General features: G+C 56.8%; 2 protein-coding genes across 4 annotated transcripts; one reads left to right on the top strand and one right to left on the bottom strand.

Moving 5' to 3' along the window:
- Positions 1 to 746: 746 nt before the first annotated feature.
- Positions 747 to 11,187, top strand: TBXA2R (thromboxane A2 receptor). Its single transcript, XM_060146744.1, has 3 exons — positions 747 to 1,152; positions 5,556 to 6,424; positions 10,431 to 11,187. The coding sequence occupies exons 2-3, from the start codon at positions 5,639 to 5,641 to the stop codon at positions 10,674 to 10,676; spliced, it is 1,032 nt and encodes a 343-aa protein (XP_060002727.1). The 5' UTR covers positions 747 to 1,152; positions 5,556 to 5,638; the 3' UTR covers positions 10,677 to 11,187.
- Positions 11,188 to 11,936: 749 nt separating this feature from the next.
- Positions 11,937 to 18,511, bottom strand: GIPC3 (GIPC PDZ domain containing family member 3). 3 transcript variants are annotated; one of them, XM_060146741.1, is made up of 6 exons: positions 18,269 to 18,511; positions 17,321 to 17,506; positions 17,026 to 17,206; positions 15,725 to 15,837; positions 15,350 to 15,444; positions 11,937 to 15,231 (listed from the first exon to the last, which is right to left on the bottom strand). In XM_060146741.1, exons 1-6 carry the CDS (start codon positions 18,509 to 18,511, stop codon positions 12,081 to 12,083), a joined length of 3,969 nt encoding a protein of 1,322 aa, XP_060002724.1. In that variant the 3' UTR covers positions 11,937 to 12,080. The 3 variants fall into 3 exon arrangements, with proteins under 3 accessions (XP_060002724.1, XP_060002725.1, XP_060002726.1); XM_060146743.1 differs by having other exon boundaries at positions 14,974 to 15,231; positions 15,363 to 15,444; XM_060146742.1 differs by lacking the exons at positions 17,026 to 17,206; positions 17,321 to 17,506; positions 18,269 to 18,511 and having other exon boundaries at positions 15,725 to 16,367.
- Between the last annotated feature and the right edge of the window lie 476 nt (positions 18,512 to 18,987).

The raw sequence follows: 18,987 nt of genomic DNA, 5'->3' as shown, positions 1-18,987 counted from the left end.
GGGAGACATTCCCCAGCCCTGCTTCCAGCCCGCTGCTCATCCTCAATCACTCCTGCAGTGCCGGGCTCTGGGCATCCTTCCCCACCCTGCACTGCGGGGGCTGAGGGAAAGCACACCTCCCCACCCGGACCGCAGGCGGCTCTGCAGGGGGCTTTGCCTCCTCTGGCCCCAATGCCAGCCTGTGTCCTCACAGGACCCTCCCCCTAGAATGCCACCACCCACAGCCCTCCCAGATCACCTGCTCGAGAAGCCTGTCTCAGCAGGCTGCCCACGAAGCTCCTGGGTGGAGAGTGTGCTCGCCTCTCCCCTCTAAACGTCCCTGCACCTCTACCCCCAGCCCGGGCAGGGGCCTCAGACAGACCCTACATTGATGAGGCACCTACTGTGTGACAGGCCCTACCCCACCGGGTTCACCAGCTCTGAGCCCTGCGTCCCTGGGTCGGGGTCTGGCGCCCTGGGGAGCGGGGCCCGCCGGGCCCGCCCCCGCCCCGCCCCCTCTCATCCTCGGGTGCAGCCCGGACGGTGAATAACACTGGGCTTGGCGGCCGGAGCGCCGGGAGGGGACCTGGCTGGGGCGGGCTTGGGGGAGGGGAGCGGGCGGAGGCTCCCGAGAGGGCGCCGGCCACCCCGGCCACCGCCCCTGCCCCTACGGCCCTGGGGTCCCATGGGCGCCCCCTCCCCCAGGAGGCCTCGCGGTTTCCCCGCTGGGCTAGGGCGCGCCCACTGACCCTCATCAGCCAGGCCCGGGCGGGAGGGGCGTGGCCAGCGCGGGACTGGAGGGGCTGATGGGAGACAGACACTAGCAGAGACGGGCGCCGGCCGCAGAACGGAGCCCCAGCCCCGGGCTATTTTTAGTCCCCGCCGAACCCCCTCCAGGCCGGGAGGGGACCTCGCCGCCCCTCCCGCGGCCCGGGACCCCGCCCCGCCCCACCCTCTATCTGTGTCCCGCCGCGACGTGGCAGTGCCGGGGTCCTTGGCGTGGTTCTCCCGCTGTGACTCAGTTTCCTCAGGGTCCCCGGAAGCCGCCCTGCTTCCGCTTCCGCACGCCCCCCTTCAGCCTGGCACCCGCAGGTCCGCCGGGACACGACTGCGCGGCTGGCTACCCCTGTACGTCCCATCGACCATCGCCTGCTGAGGACAATTGGCCATCAGGTTAGGGGCGGGGCATGAGAGTGGGCAGGTGTGCCTTGGGTGTATCCTGCGGTGACCCGCCCTGCTGTGGGTGTTTCACCGTGGGCGGTGACAATTGCCAGGTGCTGGGTGTTCCGGGGCATTGGTGAGCTTGGGTCCCGTGCCTGGAGTGCTACCGGCCCTGGGCACCTGCGTGTGCCTCTGTGGCCAGTGTGGCGGAGGATGTACTTTGTGTGTGGGTTTCCCTGGGTCTGTGCCCGGCCATTCCGTGTCCTGTGGTGCCACTACAGCCGGGGAGGGAGCCAGGGTGCTGGCTGTGGCTGTGAGTGTGAGCACACGTCTGGTTGGTTGTGTGTCTATGTGCACACTCGGAGTTGTGCCCATCATTAACCACTGGCCGCCTGGCTTGGGTCCTGTCCCTTCATCACCCATCCGTCCCCCGCTGGTGCTTGGGGACACCCACTGGACAGATAAGGAAACTGAGGCTCACAGGGAGGGACCGTGTGAGTCCGGGCCAAGGCTCAGCTCCAACCCTGGCAGGCTGACTGTGATGCCTCTGGGGTGGGGGCTTGGCTGCTGTCACAAACAGGAAAAGTTCCTGGAAATTGAGTCTTGTGGTGGGGGAAGGCAGGGGTGGGCCTGGGGACTGACAGTGGCCCTGCATGTATGCGTTTGTGTCTGTGTGGGCGTCTGTGGCTGCACAAGGGCGTGGAGGGGGTCCACACCCTCAGGCGTGCAGGTCTGCATCGGGTAAGGGCAGGAACTGATGCAGAGATTGGCCTGGTCCCTGCACTTTCATGCCAGAGGACATCGTCGTTTGTCACCTGGGCAGCATTAAAGGACTTAGGAAATGTGGAAGTGGGCCAAGGTCACACAGAGCATCAGGGCTCCCACCTGGCTGCCCCATGCACGCAGCCAGGAGATGAGCTGTGAGCACAGCCAGGAAGCAGGAAGGGTGCACCAGGCGGGGTGGGAATGGGGGGGCACAGAGGGGGCAAAGTCTCAGTGGCAGGAGCAGGTCAGGCCTGGGAAGACCAGCCAGAATGCCAGCAGGCGAGTCGGTGTCCTTGTTATCCCCATTTCACAGAGGGGGACACTGAGACTCAGCAAGGTCGAGCCCCCAGCTGGGCAGTGGCAGATTGCGGGCTCCAGTCCGAGTTTGTCTGAGGTCACCGTCACCCTTGGGGGAGGCTGGGTGGGTCCATGGCGTGAGGACAGGCAGGCCGGGCAGGCCAGGCAGGCCAGGTGGTGGTGTGTCAAGAGGAAGAGGGACTTGTTGAAAGACGGATGGATCACAGAAGCGGGAGGAGAAGAATGGGGCAGAGGTGATGACGGACCTTCAGGCAGAGGAGGGGCCTGGCCCTTGGGAACCAAAGACCACATTCCATCGGGGCCACCATGGTGGGCGGAGGGAGGACCAGCCTGGTGCCCGAGCCCAACCCAGCGCACAGGCCTGTGGGACAGCGGTGGACGGATCCCTCCCAGCCTCACCGAGGGAGGCTGAGGGAGCACTGAAAGTCCATCCTCCAGAGAGGAGCCAGGACCCGAGAGAGATTTCTGGAACCCAGGACCCAACCAAATTCCCATCAAAGTCCTGGAACCTCAGCCCCTTGAAATTCTAGATTCTTGGGGCCTTCAGCTTCCAGAACTGGGAACTCGTTAGAATTCCAGAACCCGGGACCTTCAAAGTCCAAACCTCCCCACTCTCGGGCCATGGAATCCTGGGTTTGTCCAGCAAATCTGGGGTCCATGTTTCTTTTGAGGCACAGAGAGGGAGAGCACTTCCCCCAAGGGCCACACCGTGGTGCTTATGGCCCTCGGGCTGGGAAGAGCACGGTCCCCTGCAGGGTGGGGGCCCTGCCAGCCCTCCCGGCCAATGTGGGAGGGGAAGGGAGGCCTCGCCAGGTGCCCCTCTGGCCCGCTTGCCTGGGGAACTTGAGCTGCCCGCTCTCACCTGAACCCCTGGGGGGACTGGAAACCGCCGGCTGGGGCCAGAGGGAGTGGTGCCAGTTTCCAGCCTCCCCCAGGCCAAAGGCCCTGGGCCACAGGCTTGGTCCCAGACATGGGAGACGAGGCAGACACGGGGTGGGTGGGGAACCAGGAGACCATGAGACCTGGGAGGAGCTGGCGGTCACTCAGGGCTGAGGCAGGGGCAGTGACTGCAGGCACAGCCCTGAGTCCCCAGGAATGTGTAGAAACAGCGCATTGCCAGCTCTCAAGGGAGGGAGGGAGCAAGCGCCCCGCCCCAGGGGGAATCCAAGTGCAGGCCAAATCTGAGATGGCAAAGAGCACACCCCTGCCGGGGAGTGGAGGGCTCAGATGGCCGAGCACCGTGGAAAGCCCCCACCCCTCTGGGGTTCAGGTTTCCGTCTCCAGGCCCCGCCCCCATCGAAGTGGCAGTGGCCTTGGCTCTCAGCCTGGGAGGGAAGCTCTGTGGAGCTGGCCAGCAGGAGCTGGATAATTTATGAGGCTCAATAAGGAGTTGCTGAGCTGAATTAATGAGATGGGGAGTGAGGGGGTAGCGAGCACGCTCACTGCTGAGGCCGGGTCACAGGCATGGGCTCAGGGCCAGCACGAATGGAGCGCCTGCGTGGGCTTAGCCCTGGGCACAGACGAAGTCATTCTCATCATCCGCCCCATCTTATAGGAAGGGAGACTGAGACTCAGAGCGGGGGCTTGACTCCCCTCAGGGTTCGTGGCAAAGTCAGTGTTCGAATCCAGTCTGACCAACTTTTTAGAAAAATTCTATCCCTTTTTTTTGTTTGGTTGGTTGGTGTGTTTTTTGTCTGTCTTGTTTGGCTGAGCTGCACAGCTTGCAGGATCTTAGTTCCCTGACCAGGGACTGAACCCATGCCCTCGGCAGTGAAAGCTCGGAGTCTTAACCACTGGGCCACCAGGGAATTCCCTAGAAAAATTCGATCTGTTTTTCATCAAGGAAAATTCCGATGATGGTGACCCTCCACACCCACCTCCCACCAGCCTCCACCTGCCTCGCAGGCCTTTGACTCAATTACACACATTTGTATGTAATGAGGCCCGAGTTTAAATCTCAGATCCACCCCGGCTAGGCTGTGTGACTTTGGATTAGTTATTTAACCTCTCTGTGCCTCAGGTTCCCTGCCTTTGCAAAATGGGGACCATAAGAGGACCTTTCTGAGCTTTAACTGCCTGGGCCATCTGTGCCTCCCATGGTCCTGCCTCCCCACCTTTGCCCACTCTGATCCTGCCACCCAGTGCCCCCTCCCTGCCAGCACAAGGATGGCTCGTGGTGTGCGCCCAGGGTGGGGTGCCGGCCCCCTGGGTGACCTTACGCCCTCCCTGCTGTGTCCTTTTGGGGAATAGTTGCGGTATGCGGACTTCTTAGTTGCAGCATGCAGACTTCTTAGTTGTGGCATGTGGACTCTTAGTTGCGGCATGTAACTCTTCAGTTGCATCATGCATGTGGGATCTAGTTCCCCGACCAGGGATTGAACCCAGGACCCCTGCATTGGGAGCGCGGAGTCTTACCCACTGGACTACCAGGGAAGCCCCTGGAAGCTGGCTTTTGAATGGTCTCATTTTATTTCTACTCGACGTCCCCATATCTGGCTGATTCGTCCACACCCGAGGCAGTCAGACCCATATGTCTCTCCAATTTTCTCCCCCAGCCCCACACAGGGTAGTTTATAGCCCATTACCCTCCTCCTATTGTTTATAGCCCGTCCCTAGGGATCCTGCTGCTCCACATGACCTGAGTTTTGCTCACAGATGGAACTGGATTTCTGGGTTTATTTCTTATTAAACAAAAACGGGGGAAAAAAAGAATCTACACGATTCCAACATGTGAGGAAGGCTCTCCCTAAAACACCAATGGGGCCGGGTTTCTCCCACAATTTCACGAGAAATTGTGACCCACAAGGCTGACCTTGGAGCCTGCTCGAGAACCAGCGACCTCTGGCCACCAGCCAGCTGCCCTCCCCACACTGGGTGTGTCCTGTTTTACAATAGCTGAAATCTGTTCTGGTTTCTGCAGTCCACCAAGGGCTCAGATGGATGACCAGCAGGGAAATGGAAGTTTAGAGAGAAGAAATCATTTGCCTGGGGTCACACAGTGGGTACGAGGGCTGGAATTCAAACTGGGGCTTCTCAGCCCTTCTCTGAGACGTGGCAAATACTAACTGGTGTCTTTCAGGGTTCCCAGAGGAGACAGAACTGATCCTCACCCTTGAGGGTCACTGAGCCTGGGCAGGACAGGGCTGGAGCTAGTCATAGTAGTAATAGTAATACTTACTGAGTAGGGAGTGAGATAGGTCAGGAAAGGCTTCCTATAGAAGGGGATATTTGAGCTGGGGCATTGAAGGTTGTGTAGGAGTTCACCAGGGCTGCTCAGACTAAAATGCAGAATGTCACCAGCAAATCTTCTCTTCCGCCACCACCCTCCCCAGGTGTGCCTGAGCCAGTGCCAGTCCACCCCACCTGCAGCCTTGGCCTGATGGGGTGGTGACCCTCCCCACTCCGCTCTGGCGCCATGTGGCCCAATGGCAGTTCTCTGGGGCCCTGTTTGCGGCCAACAAACATCACGCTGGAGGAGCGGCGCCTGATCGCCTCCCCCTGGTTCGCGGCCTCCTTCTGCCTGGTGGGCCTGGCCTCCAACCTGCTGGCATTGAGTGTGCTGGTGAGTGCGCGGCAGGGCAGCTCCCATGCGCGATCCTCCTTCCTGACCTTCCTCTGCGGCCTGGTCATCACTGACTTCATGGGGCTGCTGGTCACTGGCACCATCGTGGTGTCCCAGCACGCCGCCCTCTTTGACTGGCAGGCCGTGGACCCTGGTTGCAGCCTCTGCCACTTCATGGGCGTCATCATGGTCTTTTTTGGCCTGTGCCCGCTGCTGCTGGGGGCCGCCATGGCCTCGGAGCGCTACCTGGGCATCACCCGGCCCTTCTCACGGCCCGCAGCCTCCTCGCAGCGCCGGGCCTGGACCACGGTGGGGCTGGTGTGGGCCGCCGCGCTGGCGCTGGGCCTGCTGCCCCTGCTGGGTGTGGGTCGCTACACCGTGCAGTACCCGGGCTCCTGGTGCTTCCTCACACTCGGTGCCGAGCCAGGGGATGTGGCCTTCGGTTTGCTCTTCACCCTCCTTGGCAGCCTCTCGGTGGGGCTCTCCTTCCTGCTCAACACGATCAGCGTGGCCACCCTGTGCCACGTCTACCATGGGCAGGAGGCCGCCCAGCAGCGCCCACGGGACTGCGAGGTCGAGATGATGGCTCAGCTCACGGGCATCATGGTGGTGGCCAGCATCTGCTGGATGCCGCTGCTGGTGAGTGGCGGGGGCAGGGGCTGCCGGGGTCTCCCACCCACCCTTGGTGACTGGGCCTCGGTTCCTCCCAAATGAATTCATAACCCTCAGATTCTCGTCCGCCCAAGAAAATGTGGGCATGACCCCAGTGTTCAAGGGTCCTTCCTTGAGGAACCCATGAGCAAGACACAGATAATCCCAAACTGGGGGCAGGACTGGGGCAGAGGCAGTGTCCTGGGACTGAGATGCCCAGGGAAGGGCTCCCAGGCTCTCCCTGGGATATCAGGGAAGGCTTTCTGGAAGAGGGGCATTGGAGCTGGGGTTTTGAAGGATGAAGAGGAGTTTGCCTGCCAGAGAAAAGCAGGGAGGACATTCCAGGTACAATTACTGAATCATTTCTACTTTGTGCCTAGTTCTGGGCTGGACCCTAGCCTTGCACAGATCTTCCCTGAGTCAGGGGAGCTTGCTGAAGTCCTTCCACTGATTGATGTAATTGGCCGCTTGGAGTGGTTATTTTTCCATTTCTGACTGTATGGCGACAAGTCTGGAGACTGGAATCAGATACTTGGTTTCCAGCCCACATCCAACAAGGACTTATCATATGACTCTGGCTACGGGTCAATCTCCAGCCTCAATCTCTTCCAGCCTCAATCTCCCTCTATTATGGGGATGACTAAAAAGGTGCCAGCCTCTCAGAGTGACTGTCAGGATGATGACATGAACTCATTTGTTCATTGGTTCCTTCAACAAACATTCACTGAGCTATGAGTGTGTTGCTGGCTCTGGTCTAGGCACTGCACAGGGAACAAAGCTGACAAAACTGCCTGACTTCCTGGAACTCTTAGGTCGTGGGGAAGACAGAAAATAAACAGTACATAAATAAGTGAAGTGGTAGATATTAGGAGGTGATGAGGGCTAAAACAAAAGCTAAGCCTGTGGGATAGGAAGATTGCAAATTTGGTTTGCTTTGTTTTGCTAAGAATGTTTTTACGTGTGTCAGTGGTGGGAAAAAAAAAGAAAGGAACATAATTTTTTTTGTGATACGTGAAGCTGCAGGCACTGATGGGTCCCAGGGGAGTGGCAGTTACAGGATGATGCTTCCGGCTGAGAAATGTGCTTCTGTTCTGTACCTGGGGTGTCCCTCCCAGGCCTGGTCTCATAGAGCTGAGGCCATTTCTTTCTTTGTATTTTGTTTTATTTATTTTATACAGCAGGTTCTTATTAGTTATCTATTTTATACATATTAGTGTATGTATGTCAATCCCTATCTCCCAATTCATCCCACCACTGCCGCCCCACCCCGCCACTTTACCCACTTGGTGTCCATACGTTTATTCTCTACATCTGTGTCGAGCTGAGGCCATTTCTATATTCACTTGTAATTATTATCATTATTATTTATCGAGCAGCATCTAGACGGTGCCTGTGAGCACCTGAGTCAGGTCCCCCCTCTGCCCACAGCCCTCCAGGGCTCCCACCTCCCTCAAGGTAAAAGCCCAAGTCCTCCCTGCCACCCACAAGGCCCTGCACGACCTGCCCCGTCCCCTCCCTGCCCTCCCCTCCTCCCTCTCTCCCCCTCGCTCACTCTGCTCCAGACACATGGACCTCCTGGCTGTTCCTCCAACATGCCAGGCCCGGTCCTGCCCCAGGACCTTTGCACTGGGCTGTACCCTCTGCCTGGAATGCTTTCCCCCACCCCAGATCTCCACATGGATCACTCCCTCACTCCTCCATGTCTTACCTCAAATGTCACCTTCACCAAGAGGTCCCTGACAAGGATCTGTCTCAGCCTCTTCTTTCTCCCTGCCCTCCAGCCTTGACTCTCTTGAAATAGCCAGGATGAGCCCTGCCCTGCTCTGAGCCATTGGAACTGAGGCTTTGTAGGATAAATAGAAGTTGAACTGTTAGGTAAAAACCAGGAAGGCATCCTAGGTAGAATCACTGAATCATTAAACGATTCCTGGTCCCCTTGGGCAGCAAAGTTTTTCCTAAAAGGCCATATAGTAAACCCTTTAAACACAGTCTCTGTGACAACGACGCAGCTCTGCTGCTGTGGCATGAAAGCTACATGGAAACAAACGGGCGTGGCTGTGCACCAATAGGACTTCATTTACGGACTCTGAAATTTGAATTTCATGTCATTGTCACGTCACAAAATATGCTTTCTAGGCCTCTACCCTGGTGGCCCAGTGGTTAAGACTCCGTGCTTCCACTGCAGGGGGTGTGGGTTCGATCCCTAGTTGAGCATGCTGCGTGACATGGCCAAAAAATAAAAAATAAAAATATTTTTAAATTAAAAAACCCCCAAAATATGCTTTCTAATTTTTTTCTCTCACCATTGACACATGTAAAAACATTCTTAGCAAAACAACAAACCAAAAAGGCAAAAATAAAGCAAACAAAGCAAAACAAAAACAGGTGGCAGGCCAGATTTGGCCCATGAGGCAACTCCTGCTCTAAAACCTCCCATAGCTCCCTATTGTCCCAGAAGAAAGGCCCACAGACACTTCCTTCAAACTCACCTGGGAAACTCCTATTCGCCATCTGGTTACCTCTCCCAAGCCCGGTCAGGCTCCTACTCTGGGCTCCAACGGTGCCTCCATCACTGCTAGGTCACCCCCACTCCCACCGCCAAGCTGCAACCACCTGGTCACATGTCCTAATGGGGCTGTGAGCCTGTGAACCTGTGCAAGTGGGACCTGGGTCTGTCTTGGCCACTGCAGTGTCCCCAGAATTGCCCAGCATACTAGGTGCTCAGGAAACAATTTTAAAATAATAATTGTGGGGGAATTTCCTAGCGGTCCAGTGGTTAGGACTCTGCACTTACACTGCTGAGGGCACAGGTTCAATCCCTGGTCAGGGAACTAAGATCCCGCAAGCTGTATGGTGCAGCCAAAAAAAAAAGAAAAAATTTCTTTTAGTATAATACATGCAATACAATATGAATATAATTATATTAACTATAGTATAAATTTGATTATAATTATGAAATATAATAATTATAATTAATTATATTAGATTAAAATTAATAATTATATCAATCATTATATAATTTTTAAATACTGTATAACATATAACTATAATTACATATTATTACTTAATATTTAACAATTATATCAATCATTATATAATATATAGTTATATATTATATAACTGTTAAATACTATATAATATATAACTGTAGTTATATATTATTCATTCATACTTAATAATATATCAATCATTATATAATATATATTATGTAATTGTTAAATACTATATAACATATAGCTATAATTACATATTATTAATACTTAATAATTATATCAATCATTATGTAATATATAGTCACATCCTTATAATTATGTTATATATTATATAATTACATATATAACTTTAAATACTATATAATATATATAACATAACTATATATAATAGTTATAATTAACAATATATTAATTATTAGGTAACTATATTCTATGATAATCTGTAAATACCTTATTACATTATATATTGTATAATATTAAATATAAAATCCAATATTTAATAAAATATATTAAAGTGATTTAATATAAGAATTTAACAAAAATTATTTAACATAAAATTTTATAAACTATAAATTTTAATATAATATAAACTGACTTAAAATAAACAACATAAAATTTAATTATTTAATATACAATTTTATACCATAATTTGATATTATATTATGAAATTTGTATAAAATATAAATGTTTGATAGAATAATAAAACTGGCAGTCACAGTGATTCCACCTGCTCGCACCTGCAAGTCCTCTTGTCCACCACGTTTAATTGTGCCCAGGAGAGGAGCAGGAAAAGTGTGCTATTTTTCGGCCACATCAGCTGAAGCTCAGAGAGGTCAGGCAGCTCTCCCGGGGTCACACAGCACCTCGGGGACAAAATCAGCACGGGGTCTCGGTGGATGGCAGGTGGCCCGGGCAGGTACTGGTGGAGGGCAGGGCTGGTGGCCGGCCTGGCCCCCGGCTGACCGCTCTGGCCACACGCACACACACCCCTCCCCCCGCAGGTCTTTATCGCCCAGACGGTGCTGCGGAGCCCGCCTGCCATGAGCCCGACTGGGCAGCTGTCCCGAGCCACCGAGAAGCAGCTGCTTATCTACCTGCGCGTGGCCACCTGGAACCAGATCCTCGACCCCTGGGTGTACATCCTGTTTCGCCGGGCGGTGATCCGGCGCCTCCACCCTCGCCTCAGTACCCGGCCCAGGTCTCTCTCCCTGCAACCCCAGCTCACCCGCAGGTCCACGATGCAGTAGGGCCAGGGCTGGACGTCGGGGGCAGCTCTGGAAGGACAGAGCACCCTGCCAGCATGTCCCCCATCTAAACTTTGTCCTCCCTGTCAGTCGCATCTGCCTGTTCGGAAGTCCAGGAGCCAGGAGTGCAGGATGGACAGTTTGAGTGGCAGGATTGTGTGCTGTCTTCCATCATCCCTGGGGACCCTCCAACTCTTCCCTGACTCCCCTTTCCAAAGCCCCTCCCCTCTCTCCGCCCCTCCCCACTCAGAGGCCCCTCCCAATCCCAGGAAGGGTGTGGGCAATGCTGGGATGGTGTCTGGAGGAAAGCAGACTTGTAAGCCTCCCCTTGCAGAAATCCTCCAGAAATGGGGGACTCTGACCCCCTCTGACCCCTGAATATGACCTGCTTACTGGGGTACAGTTGATTCCCTTTGACAGCCCAATTTGAGAAGGCTCTGTCTAGAAAAGGTTGAATGAGAACGGGCAAGAGACTCCCTCTCTTGCCAAAATATAATCTCTTTTGGCTCTGAAATCGTCAATTATTGAAATTTCTTGTATCAATATTCCTATCCAACCGTGTGGCAGCCAAGCAGGACTGGGGGGCTGTGGAAGCCCCAAGAGGTTGGGCTGGCTTCCAGCTCCTCTCCCCACTTCCTTTATTGAGTCTTCCCTAAGCACTTTACAGCTTGGATCTCCTGGAAGCCTCCCTACAGCCCCTAAGAGAGGGTTCTGGGAGTAAGCCCATTTTGCAGGTGAGGAAAAGAGAGGGCAAGACACACAGGGACCATGGCGTACACGCCTGCTTCCTCCACGGCAGATGGGATGCACTCCCTCATAAGCTTGTGGTTTAGCCATCTATTCACTCAGCCCTTCAGACTCCCCATGCCTTGAACAAGCAGCTCCTGGCCCATAGTAGGTGCTCAGTAAAGGCAGACAGAATGGCCGAACGAGTGAGTTTGTCTAGAGCACCGTGTGTCTGCAGGTCCATGAGCACCTGCACACTTAGCACTTAACAATGTGCCTGGCACATCGTAGCCACGTAAGAAGCATCTAGTGCTGTCATGTCACCCTCACGCCTGCCCCTTCCTCTGCTCTCCCCCAAACACCCCCCAAAAACAACACACAGAGCTGCAGGGGTGGGAGGTGCCTTTATTCCCCATGAGCCCTCGAGGTACATGAGGGGGAAACCGCCTCCTGCCCCAACTTCCCCCCCCCCCCCGCCTCACCCCACCTCCCCTCCACAGACCTGGGATCTGCTTACAGCTCCCAGAGCCAGGCCCGGGTGAAACCAAAGCCCCTGTGTCCACCCTCCCTCACCACCCCCCACCCCGCCTGTGGGGGAATGAGGTCACCTGCTGCTTCTGGGGGACCCAGGCTGGGAGGGGCAGGAGAGGGGATGGGGGCCACAAGTATGTCACCCCCAAGCTATAGCCCCCCATGGTAGGGGAGGGGCTCTGACGCCGGCGGAGCTGGCTCTGGCTCCCTGAGCTCGGGGGAGGGGGCAGGCCCCTGAGCTGAGGGTTCAGGGGGCTGGGAATGCAGGAGGGCCGCCCTGGTGGCAGAACTAGGGATGACAGATTTGGTGGGTGGGGTGGACTTCTGGGGTCTCAGCTGGGGCTTGGGGGGAAGGGCTGGTTTCTGCGGGACGGAGGGGGACCACGGCCGTGGGAACAGGGCAGAAGTGGATGGGCTTCGGCCTGGGCCAGTATCGGCCTGGGCTCCTTGAACCCGATCATGGGACTGAGGGTGAGAGACCCTCCTAGGACCTGTAGGTGGGGCTCTGAGTGATGGGCCTGGGTGTTGAGGTCGGGCTGGGGCAGTGGCATCAGCCTGGGTTCTGGGGTCAAGGCCAGGGGTTGGTGGGCGGAGCCCATTTCTAGAGCTGAGCTGTATTCTTGAGCTGGTCTGGCTTCTGGAGCCGGATTGCGTTTCAGAAACAGATTCGGTTCTGGAAGTAAGGTGGATTCCAGAGCTGGGCTGGGTTCTTGAACTGGTCTGGGTTTCAGGGCTGTGGTGAGTCTCAGCTCTGAACTGAATTCTAGAGCTGAACTGGGTTCTGGAGCTGAGCTGGGCTCCAGAGCTGGGCTGAATTCTTGCACTGGTCTGGGTCCCAGAGCTGGGCTGGGTCTCAGAGATGAGCTGGGTTCCAGCACTGGTCTGCGTTCCGGAGCTGGGTTGGGTTCCAGAGCTGGGCTGTATTCTTGAACTGGTCTGGGTCCCAGAGCTGGGCTGGGCTGTAGAGATGAGCGGACTTCCAGAGCTGGTCTGTCTCCCAAAGTCCGGCTCAATAGCAGAGTTGCCTGGGGGTGTGGTCTGGAGTTGGTTTCGAGAGCTTTGCAGGGTTTCTGAGACGAGCTGGGTCCCAGAGGTGTTTTGACTTCCCAGGCAGGGCTGGGTCCTGGAGCTGGGCCTGCTCTCAGAGCTCGACAGAGCCGTGGAGCTTAAGTCTGTTGCTGCATTGGTCTGGGTCCCAGGCCCAGACTTTAGCTGGACTCTGGAACTCAAGTAGGTCTCAGCAATTGACTGTGTTTTAGAGCTCGATGGGATTTCAGAGCCGGCCTGCGCTCTAGAACTGAGCTGAGTTCTGGAGCTGGGTGGAGTGCCTGAGCTGGACTGAACTCTGGAAGTTGGCCAAGCCTTGAAGTCTGTCTGGGTCCCAGAGCTGGCTGATGTTCTAGAGCTGCTCTGTGTTCTGCAGTGAGGGTGGGTCTTGGCATCAAGTGGAGCTCTGGAGGCGGGCCTTGCCCCAGAGATGGATGGGGGTCCAGAGCTTGTCTGAATTCTGGAGACAGGCCTGCTTGTTGCGCTAGTCTGGGGTATAGAGCTGGGCTCAGTCTCTGAGCTGGACTCATCGTTGGAGCTGGGCTGGGCCCTAGTATGGGGGTGGGGTCTGGGCCTGGACTGCTCTGCAGCGTGCATCTGGGTTCCTGAGCTGGTCTGGGCATGAGAATAGGGTTGCGTTTCGGAACTGTCTTTGAATCCTGAGCTGACGTGGCTTCTGGAACTGGGCTGCTTCTTGAGTCTCACCTGGGTTCCAGAACTAACTGGTGTTTCTGAGCTAGACCAGGTGTCCAGGTACAACTGGGTCATGGAACTGTCTTGCGTTCCAGAGTTGGGTCGAGTTTTAAGGCAGGGCTGGGTCATAAAGCTGGCCTGACTTTCAGAACTAGGATTGATTTCAGAGCCGGGGTGGCTCTTAAAACTTGTCTGGGTTCCCAAACTTGACTTTATATCAGAGCTCAGCTTAGCCTCAGAGCTGTCCTGGGTTCTAGAGGAGAGCTGGGTTCTGGAGCTGGGTTGCATCTCAGAACTGGCTTGCGTTCTAGTGATGAACTGGGCCTCAGAGCTGGCCTGGGTTCCAGAGCAGGGCTTGGTCTCAGAGCTGGGCTTGGTCTCAAAACCGGTATGGGTTCTAGAGGTGAACGTGGTCTCAGAGCTGGCCTTGCCTCTAGAGGGGAGCTTGGTCTCCGAGCTGAGCTGGGTTCTAGGGGAGGGCTGGGTCTCAGATCTGGGCTTGGTCTCTGAGCTGGGCTGGGTTCTAGAGGAGAGCTGGGTTCTGGAGCTGGGTTGCATCTCAGAACTGGCTTGCGTTCTAGTGATGAACTGGGCCTCAGAGCTGGCCTGGGTTCCAGAGCAGGGCTTGGTCTCAGAGCTGGGCTTGGTCTCAAAACCGGTATGGGTTCTAGAGGTGAACGTGGTCTCAGAGCTGGCCTTGCCTCTAGAGGGGAGCTTGGTCTCCGAGCTGAGCTGGGTTCTAGGGGAGGGCTGGGTCTCAGATCTGGGCTTGGTCTCTGAGCTGGGCTGGGTTCTAGAGGAGAGCTGGGTTCTGGAGCTGGGTTGCATCTCAGAACTGGCTTGCGTTCTAGTGATGAACTGGGCCTCAGAGCTGGCCTGGGTTCCAGAGCAGGGCTTGGTCTCAGAGCTGGGCTTGGTCTCAAAACCGGTATGGGTTCTAGAGGTGAACGTGGTCTCAGAGCTGGCCTTGCCTCTAGAGGGGAGCTTGGTCTCCGAGCTGAGCTGGGTTCTAGGGGAGGGCTGGGTCTCAGATCTGGGCTTGGTCTCTGAGCTGGGCTGGGTTCTAGAGCAGGGCTGGGTCTCAGGGCTGCGCCTGGTCTCAAAACTGGTATGGGTTCTAGAGGTGAACGTGGTCTCAGGGCTGCGCTTGGTCTCCGAGCTGAGCTGGGTTCTAGAGCATGGCCGAGTCTCAGGGCTGGGCTCAGTCTCAAAACTGGTGTGGGTTCTAGAGGTGATACCAGTCTCAGATCTGGGCTTGGTCTCTGAGCTGGGCTGGGCTCTAGAGCAGGGCTGGGTCTCAGATCTGGGCTTCTGGACTCCAGAGCAGGGCTGGGCTTGGGGAACTGGCCGGGAGGGCTGGGACAAGGGGCTGGGCTCCGGGCTGGGGCTGCGCTCGGCCCCGGGGCAGACTAGCCACAGGCCTCCCTGGCCTCGCCGATGGCGGCCCACACCTCCACCACAAACTCGTCCGGGAAGGCGAACTCGCCCAAAACGGAGTCTAAATGGCGTGCAAACTCCTGGACACTCACTGTCTTCTTGGATGTCTCCACCATGGTGGACGCTGCAGGCCGAGCCGAGGGGAAGTGGGTGAGGGCGCTCCCTGGGGGGACGCCAGCTTCCCCTGGGACCCTTGCCTCCTCCCCATGGGCTGTCCTCCCCCCAGGGTCCACCCGGCTTACCCTGGCCCCTTACCCAGCTCTGGGTCCCGAATGCCCATGTAGCTCTCCAGCAGGTCATCCACCCTCCGAGATGCCTCCTCCTCAAATTCACTAGGCTGGGGTCATAGGGAGCAAAGCAGAGGGTCAGAAGCCTGGGATCACTCCGGCCCAGCCCCCTCCCCAGTCCACCACCCCTTAGGTGACAGCAGACTGGGACCACACATTAGTCAATGCTTCCGGTCCCACCATTACTGCCCTGACTGACAAGGGCCCACTTTGCAGGTAGGGAAACTGAGGCTGGGCAAAGGAGAGGGTCTTACCCAAGGTGATGCTGAGTCAGCGATAGAGCTCTAGGTGCAAGAGACCCTGATGTCCACCCTTCTCCCCTCCACTCACCACTTCCTCCACAGTGGCGGCCCCCCCAGACCGAAGCCGCAGGGTCTCCCTCCCACTGCTGACTTTTGCCTCCGTGGGGCATTTGCTGCTCCGGCTCCTCTGGCCGATCATATCTGGAGGGGACAGAGTGGAGGAGGTGCATGTGTTCTGGGCAGATCCATATCTTCCTAAACACTCAGAAGCCACCAGCTGAGCCTTTCTAGAACCTTCCTACCCTTCAAAGTCCTCCTTATGTCCATGGGTGAATCCTCAGGGACCATGCTTGAGAATCCTTTCTTCCCTCAAATTTCCCTCCTCCTCTCAAAATGACTTTCTCTAGAAGAGACTGATTAAGATTCTCCTTGTGCCCAGAGGATCAATCTAGAAAGCTCCTTGCTCTAGAATTGGCTCTTCCTAACCTGCTCAAGGCTCTCAGAGTTCACTGTCCTGCTCCAGGGCAGATCTAGGACCCCATCCTGTCGCACTCTCCTGGGACCTCCCTCCAGATGGGCCAGGGCACCTTTAGAACCTCTTGTTCTGGGACAGGGTGACTCAAAGGGCCAGTCCATGATGAGATAAGAAGCCTGCGCCAGAAAGGAAATTAGCATCCTGCTTCCTTCCTTGAGAAAGTCTGCTTATGGAAAACAATTGTCTGCTGAACTAACCAAGGTGATCTACATTCTAGATCAAGGTTCTCAACCCGGCTGGCACGGGGGCGGGGGGGGAGGAGTGTGATTTTGCGCCCCCCCCCCGTGACATTGACAATACCTAGAGACGCTTTTGATTGTTACAACTCAGGGGAGACGCTGGCACCTGTTAGGTCGAACCTGACAGTGCCCAAGACCGCCCCACAACAGTCATCCAGCCCCAGATGTGAATAGTGCTGAGGTTAAGAATGCTTCTTCGACGGGGACCTCCTTATCTCATCCATGGAGCAGTCACAGACTTCTCTTTGAAAAGCTCCATTCTAGAGCTCCCTTTGAGAGTCACTCTCAAGAACTCACCAGAGCCTCATAGCAGTACTTTAAAACTCCCAGACCAGCTACAAAATAGATCCAGATACCTCCTCACCCTTTCCCAATCTTCCCAAGCCTCCCCCGACCCCCATGCCCAGACCAACTCTATAACAATCTAGAAATGACCCTCCTGTTCCTCATACAGTGCCAGAAGCTCCCTGTCCTGTCACCAGAGGCATCTAGAACCTTCCATCCTGTCCCATCCCCCCACCCTTTGCCACCCGGTGCATGCAGAGGACCAATTTCTGGAAGAGCTTCCCCGCCGCCCCCCACCAGCCTGCCCCCTGGGCCCCAGGTGGCCCTCACCGAAAGCTCTCTTGGGCTGAACCAGGCGCAGGGTGAAAGGCTGCGACTTGGGCAGCTCCCGGAGCATCTTGGCCACCTCGTAGTGGCGGCAGCCAACGATTGAGTGGTCGTTGATGGCCTCAATGCTGTCGCCCACGCACACTGCCTCGATCCGGTTGATGATGCTGCCTTCCTTGATCCTCTGCAGGGACCCAGAGTCACTCACAGGGCCACCCCAGCGGCCCCTCTCAGATCCTGTTCACACCAGAGAGGGGCAGAGAGGGGCACCCGGGAAGCCACCCGCCCCCACGGGCACCTTGATGAAGGCATAGCCAGCCCCGTTGTCAGTGATGGTCAGTCCCAGGGCGTCCTCGGTCTTAGTGACCTCCACCTCTTTGGTCTCGCCGCGCACGTGGGCAAAGATAAAGTCCTCCAACCCTATCTGGCCGCCTAGGAGTTTCTGCATGTCCACTTTGTGGCTGTTTAGGGTGCAGAATAAGATCTGTCCCGAGGGGAGGGGGAGCCCAAAATTAATGACAGACCTCATTCATCCCCCACCGTCTGCGCAGAACAACCGGGGGTTGGGCTCAGGGGCCTGATAGGGAAACCGAGGCGCAAAGAGGCACGAAACTGACCCCAGTCATCTCCTACCAGGATCGCAGTCACGTGTAATGGCAGAGTATGGGATCCTCTCAGAATGGGGTGGGAGGCGAGGAGACTGGGACCCCCAGAATGGGGAGCAGGGTGAGAAGGAGACTTAGGGCAGGAGGACGCCCCCTCTCCCACCCCCCCAGACTTCCCCTTTTAACCCTTCGTTGCCCTGTCACCCCCGATCTTTTAAAACTGTTCTAAATCTGCTGGCGCCCCCTCGGGGCTGCGAGGCGCACCTACAACCCAGCCCCTGACCCCCCGCGGCCTCGGACTTCTCACCTGAAAGGGGGCTGCCTGGAACCACAGCCCCGCAGCCGCGCCCAGGAAACATAGGCGCTTCCCTGAGAGCTGGGGTCCACTCCTAGCTGGGTCAGCCCAGTGTTTTCCTGGACGAACTAGGCATCCGTTAACCCTAAGACGTGCGCATGTTTTGCGCAGGGGGTCCACCGGGTACGGACACCCCAGGATCTGAGAGGTGCGTCTCTGAGATCCGGAGATCGGGCCCCCTCCATCCGAAGATGGGCGTTCTGGGGCCCCAGTCCCGGCGTCCAGGGTCCACCCCTACCCCCGGTCAGCCGGTGGGCCTCGGGTGCTGGGGGTCCGGGGGCCTCACCTCGGTGGGCGCGATCCCGAAGGCCTCGGCGATCTTGGCGTAAAGCTCGCGGACGTTGGTGAAGCCCTCGATCTTGCCCGTGGGGCTGCCGTGAGCCAGCTGCGTGCGGAAGATGAGGCGCGGGCGGGCTCGGGGCGCGGCCGGGCTGGGGGACGCGGCTGGGGGCTCGGCGGGCGAGGGCGGGGGCGCGGGCAGGCGTGGGGCCTCGGCCCCCCGGGCCTCGCGGGCCGCTGTGGTCTCCATGGCAGGAGGAGCTCGGCCACCGGGGCCACGGCCACAGCCGCCGGATCCGCCGCTTCCTGCAGCCTCCCCTCCCCCGGCCCAAGGAGCGACAGCCGAGCCGTCGGGGTAAGGGGATCCGGGAACCCGAGCCTCCCGGGAAGGCGACACCGCGGAGTGCGGGGGTGTGGGGGGGGAGGGCAGGGGGGCGGGGGGGCTGGCCCCAGGTGTGCCGGCCTTGCCAGGGCCAGCTGTGAACTCTCCGGGGAGCGGGAAAAATAAGGATCACAAATAAGGATGGGGCAGCCGTGGGTGCCCGGGCGCTTGCTCTCTGCTGGGCGCACTCATTTAATCCTTGCAACAACCATAAGAGGTGGGGAGGACGCTTACCCTGGTATAAACTGAGCCACAACGTGTCCATCCTCTGCCCACAGCCCTCCAGGGTTCCCACCTCCCTCGGGGTAAAAACTCAAGTCCTCCCCTCCGCGCACAAGGCCCTG

The sequence above is a fragment of the Lagenorhynchus albirostris genome, chromosome 3 (genome assembly GCF_949774975.1).
Source record: "Lagenorhynchus albirostris chromosome 3, mLagAlb1.1, whole genome shotgun sequence".
NCBI classification, from domain to species: domain Eukaryota; kingdom Metazoa; phylum Chordata; class Mammalia; order Artiodactyla; family Delphinidae; genus Lagenorhynchus; species Lagenorhynchus albirostris.
The sequence above is the reverse complement of the archived record's forward strand: the minus strand, read 5'-3'. Positions and strand labels throughout refer to the sequence as shown.

Bases quoted from the DNA above. Each gene is read 5' to 3' on its own strand.
- TBXA2R (XM_060146744.1), top strand. From the start codon at position 5,639: ATGTGGCCCAATGGCAGTTCTCTGGGGCCCTGTTTGCGGCCAACAAAC. The intron at 6,425-10,430 runs GTGAGTGGCGGG...CTCCCCCCGCAG, and splicing joins TCTGCTGGATGCCGCTGCTG to GTCTTTATCGCCCAGACGGT.
- GIPC3 (XM_060146741.1), bottom strand. From the start codon at position 18,511: ATGGAGACCACAGCGGCCCGCGAGGCCCGGGGGGCCGAGGCCCCACGC. The intron at 17,507-18,268 runs GTGAGGCCCCCG...CCCTCGGGACAG, and splicing joins TCGGGATCGCGCCCACCGAG to ATCTTATTCTGCACCCTAAA. The intron at 15,445-15,724 runs GTGAGTGGAGGG...CTATGACCCCAG, and splicing joins CCGCCACTGTGGAGGAAGTG to CCTAGTGAATTTGAGGAGGA.